Here is an 18,280-nt window from a genome sequence, read left to right as displayed (position 1 = left end):
CAATAAGTGCTAAGAACAAGTAACAGGGTAGTAGTTCTTAAAGAGGTGAGTTTTCAACCTGCACCGAAAGATGGGCAGCGACTCCACTGTCCTGACATCAGTGGGGAGTTCGGTGAGGCCGTCGCCAGACCGCCCTCGGTGTTATCAGAACTGCTGGTCTGCATGGGCTAGCAGTTAGCTTAGCCTGCCCCATCTGTCACTTCTCTGTTGCAGACAACATTCGTTGGTTCTGACGTCCTAGTCGCCACTTTTTGTTATATCTCAAGGATGGTTGTTCCCTCTTCACATAGATGGCCTCTTTGGCTCCCCATTCAAACCAACGGTCCTCCAAACCAGCATTGATTTTCTTACCTGGATTATTGAGCATGCATAAAGATATAAACTGGAAGCCTTGCAGTTTGGCCATTGCACTGAACAGTCACATCTGTCATCTCATTTATGTACTCGATGTCCTGTAAACGCCCTAAAAACTGTGTCTGAAGGAAGTAGTGGAAGGCTCCTCGTGAATTTCCTGTAGATTTTGTGTGACACTGGTGATTCCTTCGATCCAGTGTCTACATGCATTTTCACTGAATGTCCACCCAACTTGGGTTTAGCCCAATAGCCATCTGAGCTCTCATCCACACTCGGTGTCTGCACAGTATTTACTGCAGCAGGCAATTCTTCCTCTGAAGAATCACTGTTCCTCTCATTGCCATGCTTAACTGTGAAAACAATTCTGTTCTTTTTGTATTTTATAGTGTCTCTTTTATTTTCAGTCTTTGTGTTGTTGTTTTTTTCTGTGCTCTTTTTATTTCTGCATGCCCACTCTACATGGCCTTTTTTCCCGCATTTATGACAGTCCATATCTTTACGCCAGCGTGCGGATCCAAGGTGTCCAGATTTACCATCGCGAAAACATTTAGCAGCTGGCCTTCTTTTGAGGCCATTTCCATTGTTACACTAATATTAGTGGCTTTTTCAAGAGTCAATTCGCTTTCTGTGAGTAATATCTTCTGCACTGCTTCATTTCTCAATCCACACACAGGTCTCTCTCAACGTGTTATTTAAAGCATCCTTGAATTCTCAGTGTTCAGTTAAATTGCGTGATGCTGCAACAAACATGGTGACAGACTCGCCCGCTTCCTGGTTGCATCTGTGAAATCGGAAGCTTTCTGTGGTCGCCAGAGGCGTCGGTGAAAGATGGTTTGTCAGTGTGTTCACAATTGCTTTGTATGTTTTACTGCCTGGCTTTGTTGGCTGTAGTACATTGCACTGGAAGTTAAAAGTCTATTACACTCAAAAAAGTGGGCACTATCTTGTCATCGTTTATTCCGTTAGTCGCAACAAAGTAGTCAAAGCTCTCGGTATAAGAGCCCCGTCGCTGTATGCTCTCATTGAAGGGGCTGACTGAGCCAATAATTCCAGCCATTTTAAAGCTCCTGGTTGTATGATGCTGCTTTTCCCTCACGGAAGGTTCACGGAAGGTTCTGCCTCCGGTGTGGGAAGATGGCAGTGCAAATTCACGTTTGCAGCGGCCTCACCCAGTGCTGTCCATGCGGTGTCTTTGTCCACATCCGCATCTAAGTTTGTCTTCGTTTGATGGCTGGGAGAGCTGGCGCTGGATCAAATGGGAGAGCTTGGTCTGCTGCGTTCTGTGGGCCCAGGGACCACAGCCCTGCCTGGAGCTGTGCCTGAAGAGGTAACACCGAGGGCAGTCTGCTAGCCCATGCGGACCGGCAGTTCTGATAACACTGAAGGTGCAAGGGCATTCTGGCGGCGGCCTCGCCTAGCCTTGACTGTGTTTTTAGTGTCGTCGTGTGGAGTGCAGGGAGGTGTGTCGAAGGTGTCTGGCTGAGAGAGCTAGCATTGGATCGGCTGAGGGAGCTTGGTCTGCTGCATCCTGTGGGCCCAATGACTATGGCCCTGATCGGACCTGCACCCAAAGAGGAAACACCGACGACGATCTGACAGAACGTGGATTGAGGGCAGTCTGACAAGATGCGGAATCGGGGCAGGCTAAGCTAACTGCTAGCCCATGCAGACCGGCAGTTCCGACAGTCATCCTGGCGGGCATTCGTTCTCCTGAACAGTGATTTTATTTATCTATTTATTTTATTTTAGTTTAGACATATGTGTGTTTGGATACATGTGTTCTTTTAGTTTTTGGATGTGTGTTTTTGTCCTTGTGTTACACTGCTGTGGGCTGGGGGAAATGATGTTTTGTATTTCACGTGCACAAGTGCATGAAATGAATGAAGTGTTTCTGATTCTGATTCTGACAGACAGTCCCCTTCTGTACTCTTCTCAAATTACCCAGCAGTACTCATGACTCGGGACATTTTATGATAATAATTGTCAGTTGTCCACTGCTCCACTCCTCCCCTCTTAGCTGGTGGCACCATCGGTCACCTGCATCAGTGCGAGGTATCAGTGGGGGAAAACAGAGAAAAGGTCACTTCTTTGTTGCGGACAACGTTCGTTGGTTCAGACGTCCTCGTCGCCACTTTTTGTTATAACAATGATAACCCAGCCTCCGACTCAGCGCTAATTATTTATTCTGCAACTGCGTTACGTTCCAAAACAGTATGTCTGATGACAACCACACAGAATATTTACGTTACCCATAATGCCCTTTTTTTCCCCTCACTACGGGAGTCGTGCTAGCCCTAAATACACAACAAAGTATCTGCCGCTAAGATTTTGGTGCCAGATACCACAGGACACCTTCAGGGGTCTTGCAGAGTCCATGCCTCAGCACATTGATGCTGTTTTGGCGGCACACACCGGACCAACAGCACATTAGCCAGGTGGTCATAATGTTTTGGCTCATCAGTGTATGTTTTAGGGGTCCTTTACGCGTGTGTAGTAGCACACTCAGATCCAGTATGGCTATTGTGTCTTAAGTGGATCCACTTAATTCCCTGAAGCCACAGTCCTGAAGATCATTTGTATTCTAACTGTGTGTGTGCTATGTAGGTGTTGGTAAGGTGTTAGTGTTGTTTGAGCTCCATTCAAAATGAATGAGAGTCCGCAGTGCTGTTGTCAGAAACAAACAAACAAAAAAAAACCCTGCTTGAACCTGAGTTTTACTTATGGATGTTGTACTATCTGTTGGTGAAGGTCTTCTATCAGCGTGTTCTGTCATATCACATGCAAAACACTGTGTACCCAATTATTTTTCCCTGCAAAAGTACTACTACTAAAGCGATCATGTTTTGGGTATTTGTGGAATAGCTATTGTCTTCAATAATCCAGTCAGAATCAAAAAGGAAATTTCTCTGCATGTAAATCTTCCAGATTAAAAGCCTGCATATGGGCTAAAAAGCCACAAAACTCTCCTAAAGCTCTTGAAATGACCGTAACGCTGTGGTAACTGGTTCCTCTCTTTCTCTCTCTCTCTCTCTCTCGCCACACACAGACATGTCTTCCATAAAATGTGCGTCGACCCCTGGCTGAATGAGCACTGTACCTGCCCCATGTGTAAACTCAACATCCTTAAAGCGCTGGGGATTATGGTAAGTAATTGCTGATATGAACAATCGCAGCACACCGGAGATACCAGCAAAACAAGCCAAGCGTTTAGTAACGTCCATGTAGGTTGGCCTCTAGGGGGCAGTCTAATCGTACCAATATGGAAAGGGGATCAGAGCACTGTTCTGATAAACCTGTCATTAAATTAATAAATTAGGATGGGATTGAATTAAAATGAGAGGGATTTGATATTCTTGAATTATAACTTAGCAGAGTGTGGAAGACGTGTTCACGAGTGAGGGTAGGATGGAGCGGGAGATTGACAGGCAGATTAGTGCACCATCGGCAGGCAGTAATGCAAACGTTGTACTGGACCGTTGTGGTGAAGAGGGAGCTGAGCCGGAAGGCAAAGCTCTCAATTTACCAGTCAGTCTTCGTTCCAACCCTCACCTGTGGTCATGAGCTTTGGGTAGTGACCGAAAGGGTGAGATCGTGGATACAAGCGGCTGAAATGAGCCTCCTCCGGAGGGTGTCTGGGCTCAGCCTTAGAAATGGGGTGAGGAGCTCGGACATCCAGAGGGAGCTCGGAGTAGAGCCGCTGCTCCTTCACATCGAAAGGAGCCAGTTGAGGTGGTTCGGGCATCTGATCAGGATGCCTCCTGGGTGCCTTCTTTTGGAGGTTTTCCGGGCACGTCCAACTGGGAGGAGACCCCGGGGTAGACCCAGAACTCGCTGGAGGGACTACATGTCCAATCTGGCCTGGGAACGCCTTGGAATCCCCCAGGAGGAGCTGGAGGGCGTTGCTGGGGAGAGGGAGGTCTGGAGTGCCCTACTTAGCTTGCTGCCACCGCGACCCGACCCCGGAGAAGTGACTGATGATGAAACGAGAGATGAGATGAGAGTGTAGAAATCTCTTGTTAAACACTTGAAACTGACATAGAGTTCTTGAGTTATGAGCTTTAAGATTGGATGGTCTCCAAGGGAAAAATCGCTGATTTTCATCCTAATCTCTGTCAGTCTGCGACAGGGATAGCGGATGAAAAACACCTGCAGTTGTTCCTGATCTGAGACGCTACAGCCTAGCAGGGTTTCTAATTCTCTAATCTACTCTAAACGCGCTGTTCAAAAAACACACAAATCCTTATTGTCCACCATCAGAAGCTCCATTTCTGATGGTGTAATTGACATCCCACAGCATTAGCGCAAAGGATTTTATGGACGGCGATCCAGAAGCGAGTGTGGAGCAATGCGTTTTGGTACGTGTTGGCACTGTAGTGAAGACTCTGTGAGCAGGACAACACTGATTTCTCCATCATACAGTAAATAGTGAGTGCTTTATTACTTCAGTCAGCTACATTATGCATCAGTAGTGATTGCACACACACAAAACCATTGGTGAAATCTCTCTTTAAACTATTTCTATGCAATTCATTTGCATTTTTCTCCGCTTGGAGGTCTGAGCACAGTTAACTTAAAATCATGCAGGAACTGTTGATCACCCGGCTCTTCATTGTTAATGCCGATTCACGTTCTGACTTCAGTATCTCAATGTTTATTTGGCAGATTGCATAATTTTGTTTATACTATCCTCTAGCACACGGTGACATCTGCTGGCCTTTAAAACCACTGCCAGACAGAGTGCACAGTGTGAATGGATTAATGATTGATTTGTGCTTTTTCCTCTCAGTGATCCCTGGGTGTTTTGAGTATCAGCATACTATCAAGATACTGGGAGCTGTTGAACATTGGACGTAATGATTAAATGACTTCTTTAATGAGTTCATCTGTTACGGCATAACTCAGCAGTCATGTTTTTGAGAAGTACACACATCCAAATGCCAATAAAACCTATCGATACCAAACATTATTGTAATGTTAACCAAGACAACTTTACCAAACCACTTTCAGTGAAAGAAAATGTGGGTGTGCTGCCATCATTGGGTTGAAATTTCCCCGGTTTCCCTGCCTAATTTGTGACGTATTAACAAAGATTCATAGGTAGTTTGACATCCGTTGGCAGCAACAAACGGAAGTCCCACAAAAAAAACCTAAAATGACTACAGTAAATAATGCCATTTGACACACCCCTCTGCTGACTGTGACACTGTTTCAGACATTCCAGTTTCGTTTAGCTTTCTGATGGAAAAACGCAAACAGCTGCTGGTTGTGATTTCAGTGCACACCGTAGGCTCAGTACACGATGTAATAATGGTGTCATAGGTTATCAACACTGTATCAGATGTGGTGTCACTGGATGTGATGTGAATTTAGCACTGTTGTAGTTAGCACTGTTGCCTTAAGGCTGTGACACACCAGGCCGACGGTCGGCCAGTGTCGGGCTGTTGGTGAGCGTCTGTGGCCCTGGTTTTTGCGGTGTGTCCCGCGTCTTTGGAATTAGTTGGACCCTTGTCCCCCAGCTTTTCGGCCGATTCAGCATGTTGAATCGGCGGTGGAGCCTGTCGGTGAGAGAGATCACTCTGATTGGCTGTTCAGCTTAGCGAATCAGTGCACAAATAGAGAAATGAAAGTTACGAAAGCAAGCAAACAACAAAGTCAAGAGGCCACACACAGAAGGCTCTGAACAGGAAACAGCCGAGCAAAATGTATAAAATCAGAGGTTTCATTTATCACCAGCTCTCCACACAGCTTCAGGAAACCCCCTTGAGCCTGTCGCTGTAATATCCATGATTTCACCCATTTTAGTGCGATTTCCTCTTTATTTTTCACCTCCACCTCTTCCTTTCTTCTTCCACAATCAAAAGACCAAGGGCTGACAACACCAGTGCCATTTGCAACTTCTTATCAGACGTATTCTCAATTAGAAGCGAGTTATTTGGTGAGTTATTTCCTCTCATGCAGGCGCAGAACGTACATGCTAGTTGGCCGTTGGCTGTAGTCTTTGCTGTGTTCAGGTGCTACTTTTGGCCCAGACACAGGCGACGTGAGGCGACGCAACAGCTGGCCTTCGTCACCGCTAGTTCTCTGATGTGTGTTTGGTGTGTCTTGGCCCTTACAGCAAGACGGTCCTGGGCTTGAACCCCAGGCCGTCCCAGGTCCTTTCTGTGTAGAGTTTGCATGTGCTGCCCATGTCTGCGTGGGTTCCTCCGGGTGCTCTGGTTTCCTCCCACCATCAAAAAGACATGCATGTTAGGGTTAATACTCCTCTCTGTGCCTCTGAGCAAGGCAGTGGAAAGAAGAACTGGAGGTGGTCCGCGGGCGCTACAGCTGCCCACTGCTCCTATACAATAGGATGGGTTAAACGCAGAAGACACATTTCATTGTAACCTGTACAATGACGAAATAAAGTGGCGTTCATTTATTATTATTCATTGAATACCAATGTCATTAAGCCCCGCCCACCACCATGATCTGGCCACATTCAGCACGATTCAAACCGAGCCAAAAGTCCAGAAATGAACAGTTTGGATCCATTCCACATCAAATCAATCCAAGCGCTAATGGAAATGCCATTGAAATGGATTTCTTCTGTCCTCAGGGCCGTTCACCTTGCTGTGGAAAATAGGGCTAACTGTCCTCACATACTTTACCTGTTCTTTACCTTTGCAGAAGTGCTGAGGGGGGCGTGGGAGTTTGACCAGCCAGTCTACATGTGTTTTGTGGACTTGGAGAAGGCTTACGATCGTGTACCCCAGGGCACTCTGTGGGGGGTACTGCGGGAGTATGGGGTACCGGGGCAGTTGCTACAAGCCATCCAGTCCTTGTATAACCAAAGTGAGAGCTGTGTTCGCATTCTCAGTACAGTCAAATACGTTTTGGGTGGGTGTCAGACTCCACCAAGGTTGTCCCTTGTCTCCGATTCTGTTTGTGATATTCATGGACAGGATCTCAAGGCACAGCCAAGGTGAGGAGTGTGTCCGTTTTGGGAACCTCAGAATTGCATCTCTGCTCTTCGCAGATGATGATGTTTTGTTGGCTTCATCAGAACGCGACCTCCAGTGCCCACTGGGGTGGTGAAATGGAAATGGCTGGGATGAGAGTCAGCCCCTCCAAGTCTGAAGTCATGGTTCTCTACCGGAAAATGGTGGATTGCTCCCTCCAAGTTGGGGATGAGTTGTTGCCTCAAGTGAAGGAGTTCAAGTATCTCGGGGTCTTGTTCACGAGTGAGGGTAGGATGGAGCGGGAGATTGACAGGCAGATTGGTGCAGCATCCGCAGTAATGCGGACGTTGTACCGGACCGTTGTGGTAAAGAGGGAGCTGAGCCGGAAGGCAAAGCTCTCAATTTACCAGTCAGTCTTCTTTCCAACCCTCACCTGTGGTCATGAGCTTTAGGTAGTGACCGAAAGTGTGAGATCGTGGATACAAGCGGCTAGGGTTGGGTATCGTCCGAAAATTTTCGATACCAAAACCAATACCTCCAATTCGATACGATGCCTAAACGATACTTTTTTCGATACTATATATTATGAAAACCTTATAGGATTATCAGCAAACTACTTTTCTATACAGCGAGCACCATAATTCATTGACACATTATGTTATTTTGGTTCTGTACTCTAACACGTTGAGATTGAAAGGATACAATGACAATGAGGTCAACGTGCAGGCTGACCTCTTTAATGTATGTTTGCTCATTCTCATTTAGCATTCTTACGCAGGAAGATAAGCATATCTGCCCTATCTGGCAGGAGACGGGCCCTTTCTACACTCAACGGGAGTGGAGGATGCTTGGGGACACAAATACCTAGCCCTTAGACCAAACAAGACTGGTAAAGTCTCCTTTCTCTCAAACCACCAGATTACTGGATTTGTTGAGGTCAGCACATTAGGTAGGCTTCTATACAGCTCCAACTCCTTTCTTGCCCTCTCTGCTTCAGTCTGCACGTTTGTGCTGACACCCTCCACATTTCCGCTGATGGTTAGGGCCCTGTCTTCGTCCTCAAAGAGTTCATGTATTTACTGTTACTTTTCCTAGTAGATCGTTGCAAATGTAACTTACCTAAAAGATGGAGATTTAACTGTATTGAAGGGCTGCAACCCCTTAACTATGAAGCGGGTTAGTCCACGGTGGTGTAGCGGTCTAAGCATCGGCTTTGTGTTGATGCAGTTGCCCACTGGGGACCGGGGTTCGCGCCCCGGTCTCGTCAGATCTGACTATGGCCGGACTCGATGAAGCAGCGATAATTGGCAACGCTGTCTTTGGGAGGGGGGTGGAGTCGGCCTGTGTTCGTCACATGAATGCGTCTTTGGATGTGCAGTACGAGGGTGTTTGAATTAAAATAGGGATCGACTGGCCACTAAATTGGGAGAAAAAAGGGAAAAATCAGAAATAAGTTTAAAAAAAAACAACTATGAAACGGGTTACAGCCCAATAACATTCCCCCCTCTTTTCTTTCCTCATCTTAGCATTGGTACTAGCCAAAGAGAATGGAGTCACACAGACTTGACTTGGCTCGACTTGGCAATCTACACTACTGCAGGCTTGGAGTAGGGACGAATGAAATAGGAGATAAAGTCAGGAAAATGCAGAGCTAACGTTATATTTTCTTTTTTTTATCCTCAGACTGCTAACTGTTAACTAAAGTTAGCCAGTGCTAGCTACATTAGCTTCGTTTTTATAACCTAGCGTAGCTAACGTTCTATGACGTTAGACTAGCTTAATTTCTTTTTTACCTCAGACATACAGCTAACGTTAGAACCAGAAACACTGGACAGAACCGTCCTTACCTGTTTCATCATTGCTAGCAGTGGTACCAGAAGACCCAGTGGCCGTTGTCCCAGAGCTAACGTTAACGTTGGCAGCAGCACGTACATTAACGTTATCAAACACAGAGCAGTTGTTCACTCGTACATTTATCAGATGCGTGATCAGATGTTTCATCATATTCGACGTATTCCCAGGCTTGCATTTGATGATGGCTTTGCAGCGGTCGCATTTCACTGTGTCAGGTTTGCTGTCTATTCTTACAAAGCGTAGCCACGCTTTGGAACGCATCTTGCCCGCGGGTTTTCAGCTCCAACCAGTCACTCACGAGACACACACGCATACCAAATAGCTTCATGCTGATTTGTCAGTGTACAACAACGCCGGCAGTGATTGGCTGGCTGCGATAGCGTTCACGTCGTCTACCGTAGAGTATCGAAATTTGGCACCGTTTTTTTTTTTTTTCCAAAGAGTTTGATACTCGGTAGGACCGAGATATTTCAGTCGGTGCCATATGGGCGCCGTTTTCGATACCCAACCCTACAAGCTGCTGAAATGAGTTTCCTCCGTAGGGTGTCTGGGCTCAGCCTTAGAGATAGGGTAAGGAGCTCAGACATCTGGAGGGAGCACATAGAGCCGCTGCTCCTTCGTGTCGAAAGGAGCCAGTTGAGGTGGTTCGGGCATGTGATCAGGATGCCTCCTGGGCACCTTCCTTTGGAGGTTTACCGGGCTCGGCCAACTGGTAGGAGACCCCGGGGTAGATCCAGAACTTGCTGGAGGGACTACATGTCCAATCGGGCCTGGGAACACCTTGGGATCCCCCAGGAGGAGCTGGAGGGTGTTACTGGGGAGAGGGACGTCTGGAGTGCCCTACTTAGCTTGCTGCCACTGCGACCCGACCCCGGAGAAGCGGCTGATGATGAATGAATGAATGAATGAATGTTCTCACATACAGTGCTGTAAGTATTTGCCGCCTTCCTGATTTCCTCTATTTCTGCATATTTGTCACACTTAATTGTTTCAAATCTTCATAAAAATGTAATTTAAAATGAAGTGAACCCAAGTCAACACAAAATTTAGTCTTAAATTATTATTCTATTTGTTTAAAGGGAAAAAAGTTATCCAACACCAACTGACCCAGTGTGAAAAAGTAACTGACATTTTAGTTACTCAATCAAAACAATTACCAAAATTTAATTGACCATTGGATTCAGCTAGAGCAGACACACCCAGGCTTGATTACTGCCAGCCCTGTTGAATCTAAACATGACTAATACAGAACCTTACCATCAATATGAAGTAGGCTACAAGGTCTCAACAAGCACCTCTCACTTCTCCAACAGTCCATGAGTGTATGGAGTGTGTGTGTGTGTGTATGTTAGCACTCGGCTTTTCCAACAGTCCATGAGTGTATCGACTGTGTGTGTGCGCAATAGTCTTTTAGGTGCTCTTCATTCAGTACCCAGATACAACAACAGGCTGGTAGTTCAAGGGCTCTACTGGAGTTATCCATGCAACTGTTGTTTGCATTGCTCCATAGGGCACTGGCCGGTACCAGTACATGGTGTTACTTGGGAGTCCAGTGCTGTAGAAAACTGGATTATCCTGCTGGTTACATGTGGAAAACTCTCAGCACTCGTCTCTCTCTCACTGGTTGCTGGTATCCTTGTTCTGTTTCACTGTTTTCCCTTGGAACAGGTGACAATAATGCTGGCATTTGCTTTTCCAGGGCAATTTCCTCTTGAACTATCATCTCCCCTGGCCAGATGTCTCCCCTTCTTTCAGCTTGTCTCCTCTGTCCTGAGGCTGTCGCAGCTGGGATATGTCTTGTTGTCTGATGCTCTGCATCCTGTGAGGGTCCTACGAGTTCCCTGTCAGCATCCTCTCTGTCTATGTTTACCTGGGGCTGCATCACAGGCAGAGGCTGATCCCTGTACATATAATAATGCCCATAGTCATTGTCATTACTATCATCATCATCATCATCATCATCTTGATTTGGTTCTTCCCTGTCTCTACTGGTCTGAGCTGTAATTTGTCTCTTTAATTTGGCAGGTTTTAGCTGGATCTCTGGGGGCAAGTGGTCACATGGCAATAGGAGATTACGGTGCAGAATTCTACTTCCTCTCCCTTTACTTTTTTTATGTTTTGGGAGAGAGATCCCTCCTCTGTTGCTCTCCCTGAGGTTTCTTCCCATTTTTTTCCTCCCTGTCAGAGGGATTTTTTTAGACAGTTGTTTCTTATCCGATGCGAGGGTCTAAGCTAAGGACAGGATGTTGAGTTGCCGTAAAGCCCCTTAAGGCAAATTTGTAATTTGTGATATTGGGCTATACAAATAAAATTGACTTGACTTGACTTTGCTCCGGCAGCACTTCATATATTGGTATATGTTTTCCCACCTGATGGATGACTTTGTGGCGGCAAGCTTCCCAGTAGTTCCGAAGCTTCCTGATTTCCCCAAGTTTTGTTGAGCAGATGGGTTTTTTTTGTTTGTTTTTTTAGTTCTTTACAAGAGCACTGTTGGACTGGGCTGAGTGGATAGACAGGCCATTGTTGCCCTAACAATTTTCTCACATTTTGCCTCTCTGCCTCATAGGCACATGCTGTGTTCATTCGCTGAAGTAACAGCGATCACATTTTATGTTGTCACTCTGCAGGCCAGGTGACGTAGTGTGAAGCAATGTGTTCAGCACTAACCCTGGGTCATACTTGAGGCCTGACTCAGTTTCCTGCGAGGCAAACAAGATCCTCTCTCAGATCGAATGCATGAATAAGGAAATTCTGTGGATTTTCTTTGGTGCCCTGAACCTCTGAGGTCAGCTGCTTATAGAGAGCCATTGTACTCTTTCCCTGATAGTGAGAACAGAGTATCCGGCAGTATTTCTGGAAGCCCCTTACTTAGACCATGTTCAATTTGACAAAATGTAAGTCGGTCTTTCTGTCTGGGATCACAGATTTGGCCAGAGATCCTAAAGTCCTTTTGCCATGGAGGAGGTGGATGACTGTGGGCTGTGCTCTGTGCTAACTTCCTGTTGGAAACCATGTTTTTGATTTCTCTCTTCTCTTGCTCATCTTTCTCACTCTGTTTCTGTGTGCTTGCCGACTAAAGCTGCAAAGCCTCAATTTCTTTCAATATCTTTTCCTGCTCTTGGTTCTGCCCCCCCCCCCATTTCCAAACCCAGTTTAACAACCATACAGAACACAAAACACCAAAGAAACCCCAATTCCCTACTCTTCCTATAAACGGAAGACATGGGGGGGGGGGGGGTCAACGCTTAGATTGAAATACAGAGACACTGCACTCACACAGTGTTATATCCTTTAAAGAGGCCTTCCGGCTAACCAGAAATGATCACATCCCTATGGTGGCGTCAGTGATGTACCTATGTACTCTAGGTAAGGCTGCCAAATTTTCAGAAAGGTGTTGTATCCTTTTCTAAGACTACATATATGTGATCTTTTCAAGAGGAATACAACTGTTCATTTCCAAAGACCATCTATCAGTGAGGAGAGGGGAACCAGATTTCCATGTCACTGTTTTGCATTTCCTTTCCACACATAAAGTGATTTCCATAAATTTAATTTGGGAATTGGTTGAGGAGCTACTGACACTTGTGAAGTTCCCCAGTAACCAAAACTCAGGATGTAATGGGAAGGTAATGCCTGTGATCTTGGTCAAGATGTCACAGAAGTTGTACCACAACAAAGCCAGGTACAGTGCAGGAAGGAGCCGACCTCTACACCACATCTGAAGTTCATGTCTGATGATTCAGGGTTGGATTTATGTAGTTTCTGTGGGGTGAGGAACGGTTGATGGAGGAAATTATAGTGAACCAGTCTGTGGCGGGCATTAATGGTGGCTGACAAACTGCCGTGACATAAATCTGACCAGAGTTGTTCATCAATTGCTATGTTCCGATCTGATCCCCATCTCGCTCAAGATTTGTGCAGCCCGGGCCCTTATTCAGCAGTAAGGAGTATATTTTAGAAATTTTAGACATTTCCCTCATGAAGCAGTTTCTCCACATCAGTAAGTACAGGTAAAGTCATTCCAGGGCCCAGGTTGGTTCTAAGAAAAGATCTTAACTGAAGATAGCAGAAGAATGTCTTGTTGGACATGTCGTATTTCCTCTTCAGTTGTTCAAAGGACGTGAGAAGTCCTTTTTCGTAACAGTCTTCCTAATGCTGGATCCCTTTATGATGCCGAGTCTCCAGAATCTTGTTGTTTAGAGTCATGGGTATGAATTCATGTTGTGTCAGAGGTGTTTTTTGTGATAGTCCCATTTTCAGCCCAAGACTTCCGTGAGTCTCACACCATATTTTAATCAAATGCTTTAAAATAGGATTGTCTGTCCTGTTGGATATAATTCTGGAGATCCGCTTACAGAATAAAATCACTGGATACCCTTTCTTTCAAGGAGTGCAATCCAAGTTGTATCCTGGAGGGGACACTATCACCCTCAAAAAAGGATGAAATAAATCACATTTGAGCTGCCAAATAATACATTTTAAAACTGGGTAATCGAAGGCCCCCTAATCTATAATCATTTTTCTATAGGTACCCTGGGCACTTTACACTTCCATATACATTGTCTAACATGTTTGTTGAGGGTTTTAAAGAAAGTTTTGGGTAGTGGAATGGGCAAGGACTGGAAAAGATACTGTGACCTCGGTAATGTATCCATTTTCACACCGTTAACTCTGCCAATTAGAGTAACGGGCAAACTCATCGACCTATGTAGATCATCTTCAATTCTACTGAGCAATGGGGGGGGGGGTAATTAAATGTGTACAAATGTTTAAGGTCATTATCTACAGTTATTCTGAGATATTTTATACCATTCGGAAGCCACTTGGATGGGCTTGTTTTCTTATACTCACTGTAATCAAAATTCGTCAGTGGAATAACTTCACTTTTTTCCCAGTTCACCTTATATTTTGAAATAAATGGTAAGTGGACTGCATTTTATTTGGGACCGAGCGCTCGGCTTGCCCTCCTCCCTCAACTCCCTCCCCAAGCGCATCGGACACTGCTGCGGTCTGCCCACATTCAGGTCATTGATCTGGACTCACCTCTTCAGACTTCATCTGTGTTTTATGTGATTTATGATGTTTGTTTTTCTTTCCCTTTTGAGTGTGTTTAAGTGGGAGAGTACTGCTGGAGTCGTGTGTGGCTGCTGCTTCTCCCTCTCGTAGCCCCCCTTCCCATCCATGTCTGTGTTCTGTTTATCTGTCATCTTGTTTCACCCCATTTATTGTAAAGCGACTTTGAGTGATAGAAAAGCTATATATATATATATATATATATATATATATATATATATATATATATATATATATATATATATATACATACATACATACACTACCGTTCAAAAGTTTGGGATCACCCAAACAATTTTGTGTTTTCCGTGAAAAGTCACACTTATTCACCACCATATGTTGTGAAATGAATAGAAAATAGAGTCAAGACATTGACAAGGTTAGAAATAATGATTTGTATTTGAAATAAGATTTTTTTTACGTCAAACTTTGCTTTCGTCAAAGAATCCTCCATTTGCAGCAATTACAGCATTGCAGACCTTTGGCATTCTAGCTGTTAATTTGTTGAGGTAATCTGGAGAAATTGCACCCCACGCTTCCAGAAGCAGCTCCCACAAGTTGGATTGGTTGGATGGGCACTTCTTTGAGCAGACTGAGTTTCTGGAGCATCACATTTGTGGGGTCAATTAAACGCTCAAAATGGCCAGAAAAAGAGAACTTTCATCTGAAACTCGACAGTCTATTCTTGTTCTTAGAAATGAAGGCTATTCCATGCGAGAAATTGCTAAGAAATTGAAGATTTCCTACACCGGTGTGTACTACTCCCTTCAGAGGACAGCACAAACAGGCTCTAACCAGAGTAGAAAAAGAAGTGGGAGGCCGCGTTGCACAACTGAGCAAGAAGATAAGTACATTAGAGTCTCTAGTTTGAGAAACAGACGCCTCACAGGTCCCCAACTGGCATCTTCATTAAATAGTACCTGTTAGAGCCTGTTTGTGCTGTCCTCTGAAGGGAGTAGTACACACTGGTGTAGGAAATCTTCAATTTCTTAGCAATTTCTCGCATGGAATAGCCTTCATTTCTAAGAACAAGAATAGACTGTCGAGTTTCAGATGAAAGTTCTCTTTTTCTGGCCATTTTGAGCGTTTAATTGACCCCACAAATGTGATGCTCCAGAAACTCAATCTGCTCAAAGAAGTGCCCATCCAACCAATCCAACTTGTGGGAGCTGCTTCTGGAAGCGTGGGGTGCAATTTCTCCAGATTACCTCAACAAATTAACAGCTAGAATGCCAAAGGTCTGCAATGCTGTAATTGCTGCAAATGGAGGATTCTTTGACGAAAGCAAAGTTTGATGTAAAAAAAATCTTATTTCAAATACAAATCATTATTTCTAACCTTGTCAATGTCTTGACTCTATTTTCTATTCATTTCACAACATATGGTGGTGAATAAGTGTGACTTTTCATGGAAAACACGAAATTGTTTGGGTGATCCCAAACTTTTGAACGGTAGTGTATATATATATATACACTACCGTTCAAAAGTTTGGGATCACATTGAAATGTCCATATTTTTGAAGGAAAAGGACTGTACTGTTCAATGAAGATAACTTTAAACTAGTCTTAACTTTAAAGAAATACACTCTATACATTGCTAATGTGGTAAATGACTATTCTAGCTGCAAATGTCTGGTTTTTGGTGCAATATCTACATAGGTGTATAGAGGCCCATTTCAAGCAACTATCACTCCAGTGTTCTAATGGTACAATGTGTTTGCTCATTGGCTCAGAAGGCTAATTGATGATTAGAAAACCCTTGTGCAATCATGTTCACACATCTGAAAACAGTTTAGCTCGTTACAGAAGCTACAAAACTGACCTTCCTTTGAGCAGATTGAGTTTCTGGAGCATCACATTTGTGGGGTCAATTAAACGCTCAAAATGAGAAAAAGAGAACTTTCATCTGAAACTCGACAGTCTATTCCTGTTCTTAGAAATGAAGGCTATTCCATGCGAGAAATTGCTAAGAAATTGAAGATTTCCTACACCGGTGTGTACTACTCCCTTCAGAGGACAGCACAAACAGGCTCTAACCAGAGTAGAATAAGAAGTGGGAGGCCGCGTTGCACAACTGAGCAAGAAGATAAGTACATTAGAGTCTCTAGTTTGAGAAACAGACGCCTCACAGGTCCCCAACTGGCATCTTCATTAAATAGTACCCGCAAAACACCAGTGTCAACATCTACAGTGAAGAGGCGGCTGCGGGATTCTGGGCTTCAGGGCAGAGTGGCAAAGAAAAAGCCATATCTGAGACTGACCAATAAAAGAAAAAGATTAAGATGGGCAAAAGAACACAGACATTGGACAGAGGAAGACTGGAAAAAAGTGTTGTGGACGGATGAATCCAAGTTTGAGGTGTTTGGATCACAAAGAAGAACGTTTGTGAGACGCAGAACAAATGAAAAGATGCTGGAAGAATGCCTGACGCCATCTGTTAAGCATGGTGGAGGTAATGTGATGGTCTGGGGTTGCTTTGGTGCTGGTAAGGTGGGAGATTTGTACAGGGTAAAAGGGATTCTGAATAAGGAAGGCTATCACTCCATTTTGCAACGCCATGCCATACCCAGTGGACAGCGCTTGATTGGAGCCAATTTCATCCTACAACAGGACAATGACCCTAAACACACCTCCAAATTGTGCAAGAACTATTTAGAGCAGAAGCAGGCAGCTGGTATTCTATCGGTAATGGAGTGGCCAGCGCAGTCACCAGATCTGAACCCCATTGAGCTGTTGTGGGAGCAGCTTGACCGTATGGTACGCAAGAAGTGCCCATCCAACCAATCCAACTTGTGGGAGCTGCTTCTGGAAGCGTGGGGTGCAATTTCTCCAGATTACCTCAACAAATTAACAGCTAGAATGCCAAAGGTCTGCAATGCTGTAATTGCTGCAAATGGAGGATTCTTTGACGAAAGCAAAGTTTGATGTAAAAAAAATCTTATTTCAAATACAAATCATTATTTCTAACCTTGTCAATGTCTTGACTCTATTTTCTATTCATTTCACAACATATGGTGGTGAATAAGTGTGACTTTTCATGGAAAACACAAAATTGTTTGGGTGATCCCAAACTTTTGAACGGTAGTGTATATATATAAGCGCTATATATGTTTAATTTATTATTATTATTATTACTATTATTATATAGCGCTTTTCGAGTCTACCGACCACTCAGAGCGCTTTTTTACAATATATGCCTCACATTCACACACACACGCACACGCATACACTGATGAAGCCATTACATTAAATAACACCATAAGCGTTTAACAGAGTCTGTAATTTGGTGAGGGAGTTACCAGGGTCTGTTATGTACAAAATTACATCATCTGCCAGGAGAGTAATTTTATGATTTGTTTGCTCTACTTTGAAACCCTTTATATCAGGATCCTGTCTAATTGCTTCGGCTAAGGGCTCAATAGCCAAGACAAAGAGTCCTGGAGACAAAGGGCAACTCTGTCGACTCGATCTACTCAAGGGAAATGCTGTCGAGATCTGTCCGTTAGTGGTAATTTTTGCCCGGGGTTCATGATAAAGGGTTTTTATCCAATTAACGAACAACTGGCCAAACCCAAACTTGGCCAAAACTTTAAATAAATACGACCACTCCAGCCTCTGAGAGGCCTTTTCAGCATCTAGAGCTACAGCTATACTAAGCTCAGTTTTAGAGTTTGTTAGGTGGATAATATTAAAGGGCCTACATAAATTGTTAGCTGATGAGCGATTCAAAATAAAGCCACTCTGGTCTGGATTTATTAATTGTGGCAAATGTTGGCCAAGCCTGTTATCTAGGGCCTGAGAGATCAATTTATAGCCTGAATACAGTGATTATGGCAGTAGAGAATGATTTGGGAAGATTTTGAGTTTTAGATGCTAAGTTAATTACATCCATGATGAGGGGGATGAGTACATCCTTACATTCTCTGTAAAATCAGGGGGGAAACCGTCTTCCCAGTCCAGGGCCTTTTCAATTTCTCTCTGTGTGAAGGGAAGATCAAGATTCATTTGGTCTTCTTGGCCAAGTTTGGGCAGTTCAGTGGTGGACAGAAATTCATCAGTTTA

The 18,280-nt window shown here is 44.4% G+C and overlaps 1 protein-coding gene across 3 annotated transcripts in view; it reads left to right on the top strand.

The window, feature by feature from the left end:
- Positions 1-18,280, top strand: part of rnf130 (ring finger protein 130) — a 77,549-nt gene that overhangs the window by 39,425 nt on the left and 19,844 nt on the right. For all 3 annotated transcript variants that reach the window (XM_056275780.1, XM_056275772.1, XM_056275789.1), the window contains one exon: positions 3,401-3,497. In XM_056275780.1, coding sequence (XP_056131755.1) covers positions 3,401-3,497 — 97 coding nt within the window. The remainder of the gene's footprint in view (positions 1-3,400; positions 3,498-18,280) is intronic.

Source organism: Lampris incognitus, chromosome 1 (genome assembly GCF_029633865.1).
Source record: "Lampris incognitus isolate fLamInc1 chromosome 1, fLamInc1.hap2, whole genome shotgun sequence".
NCBI lineage: Eukaryota > Metazoa > Chordata > Actinopteri > Lampriformes > Lampridae > Lampris > Lampris incognitus.
This window is presented reverse-complemented; position numbering and strand designations above follow the sequence as displayed.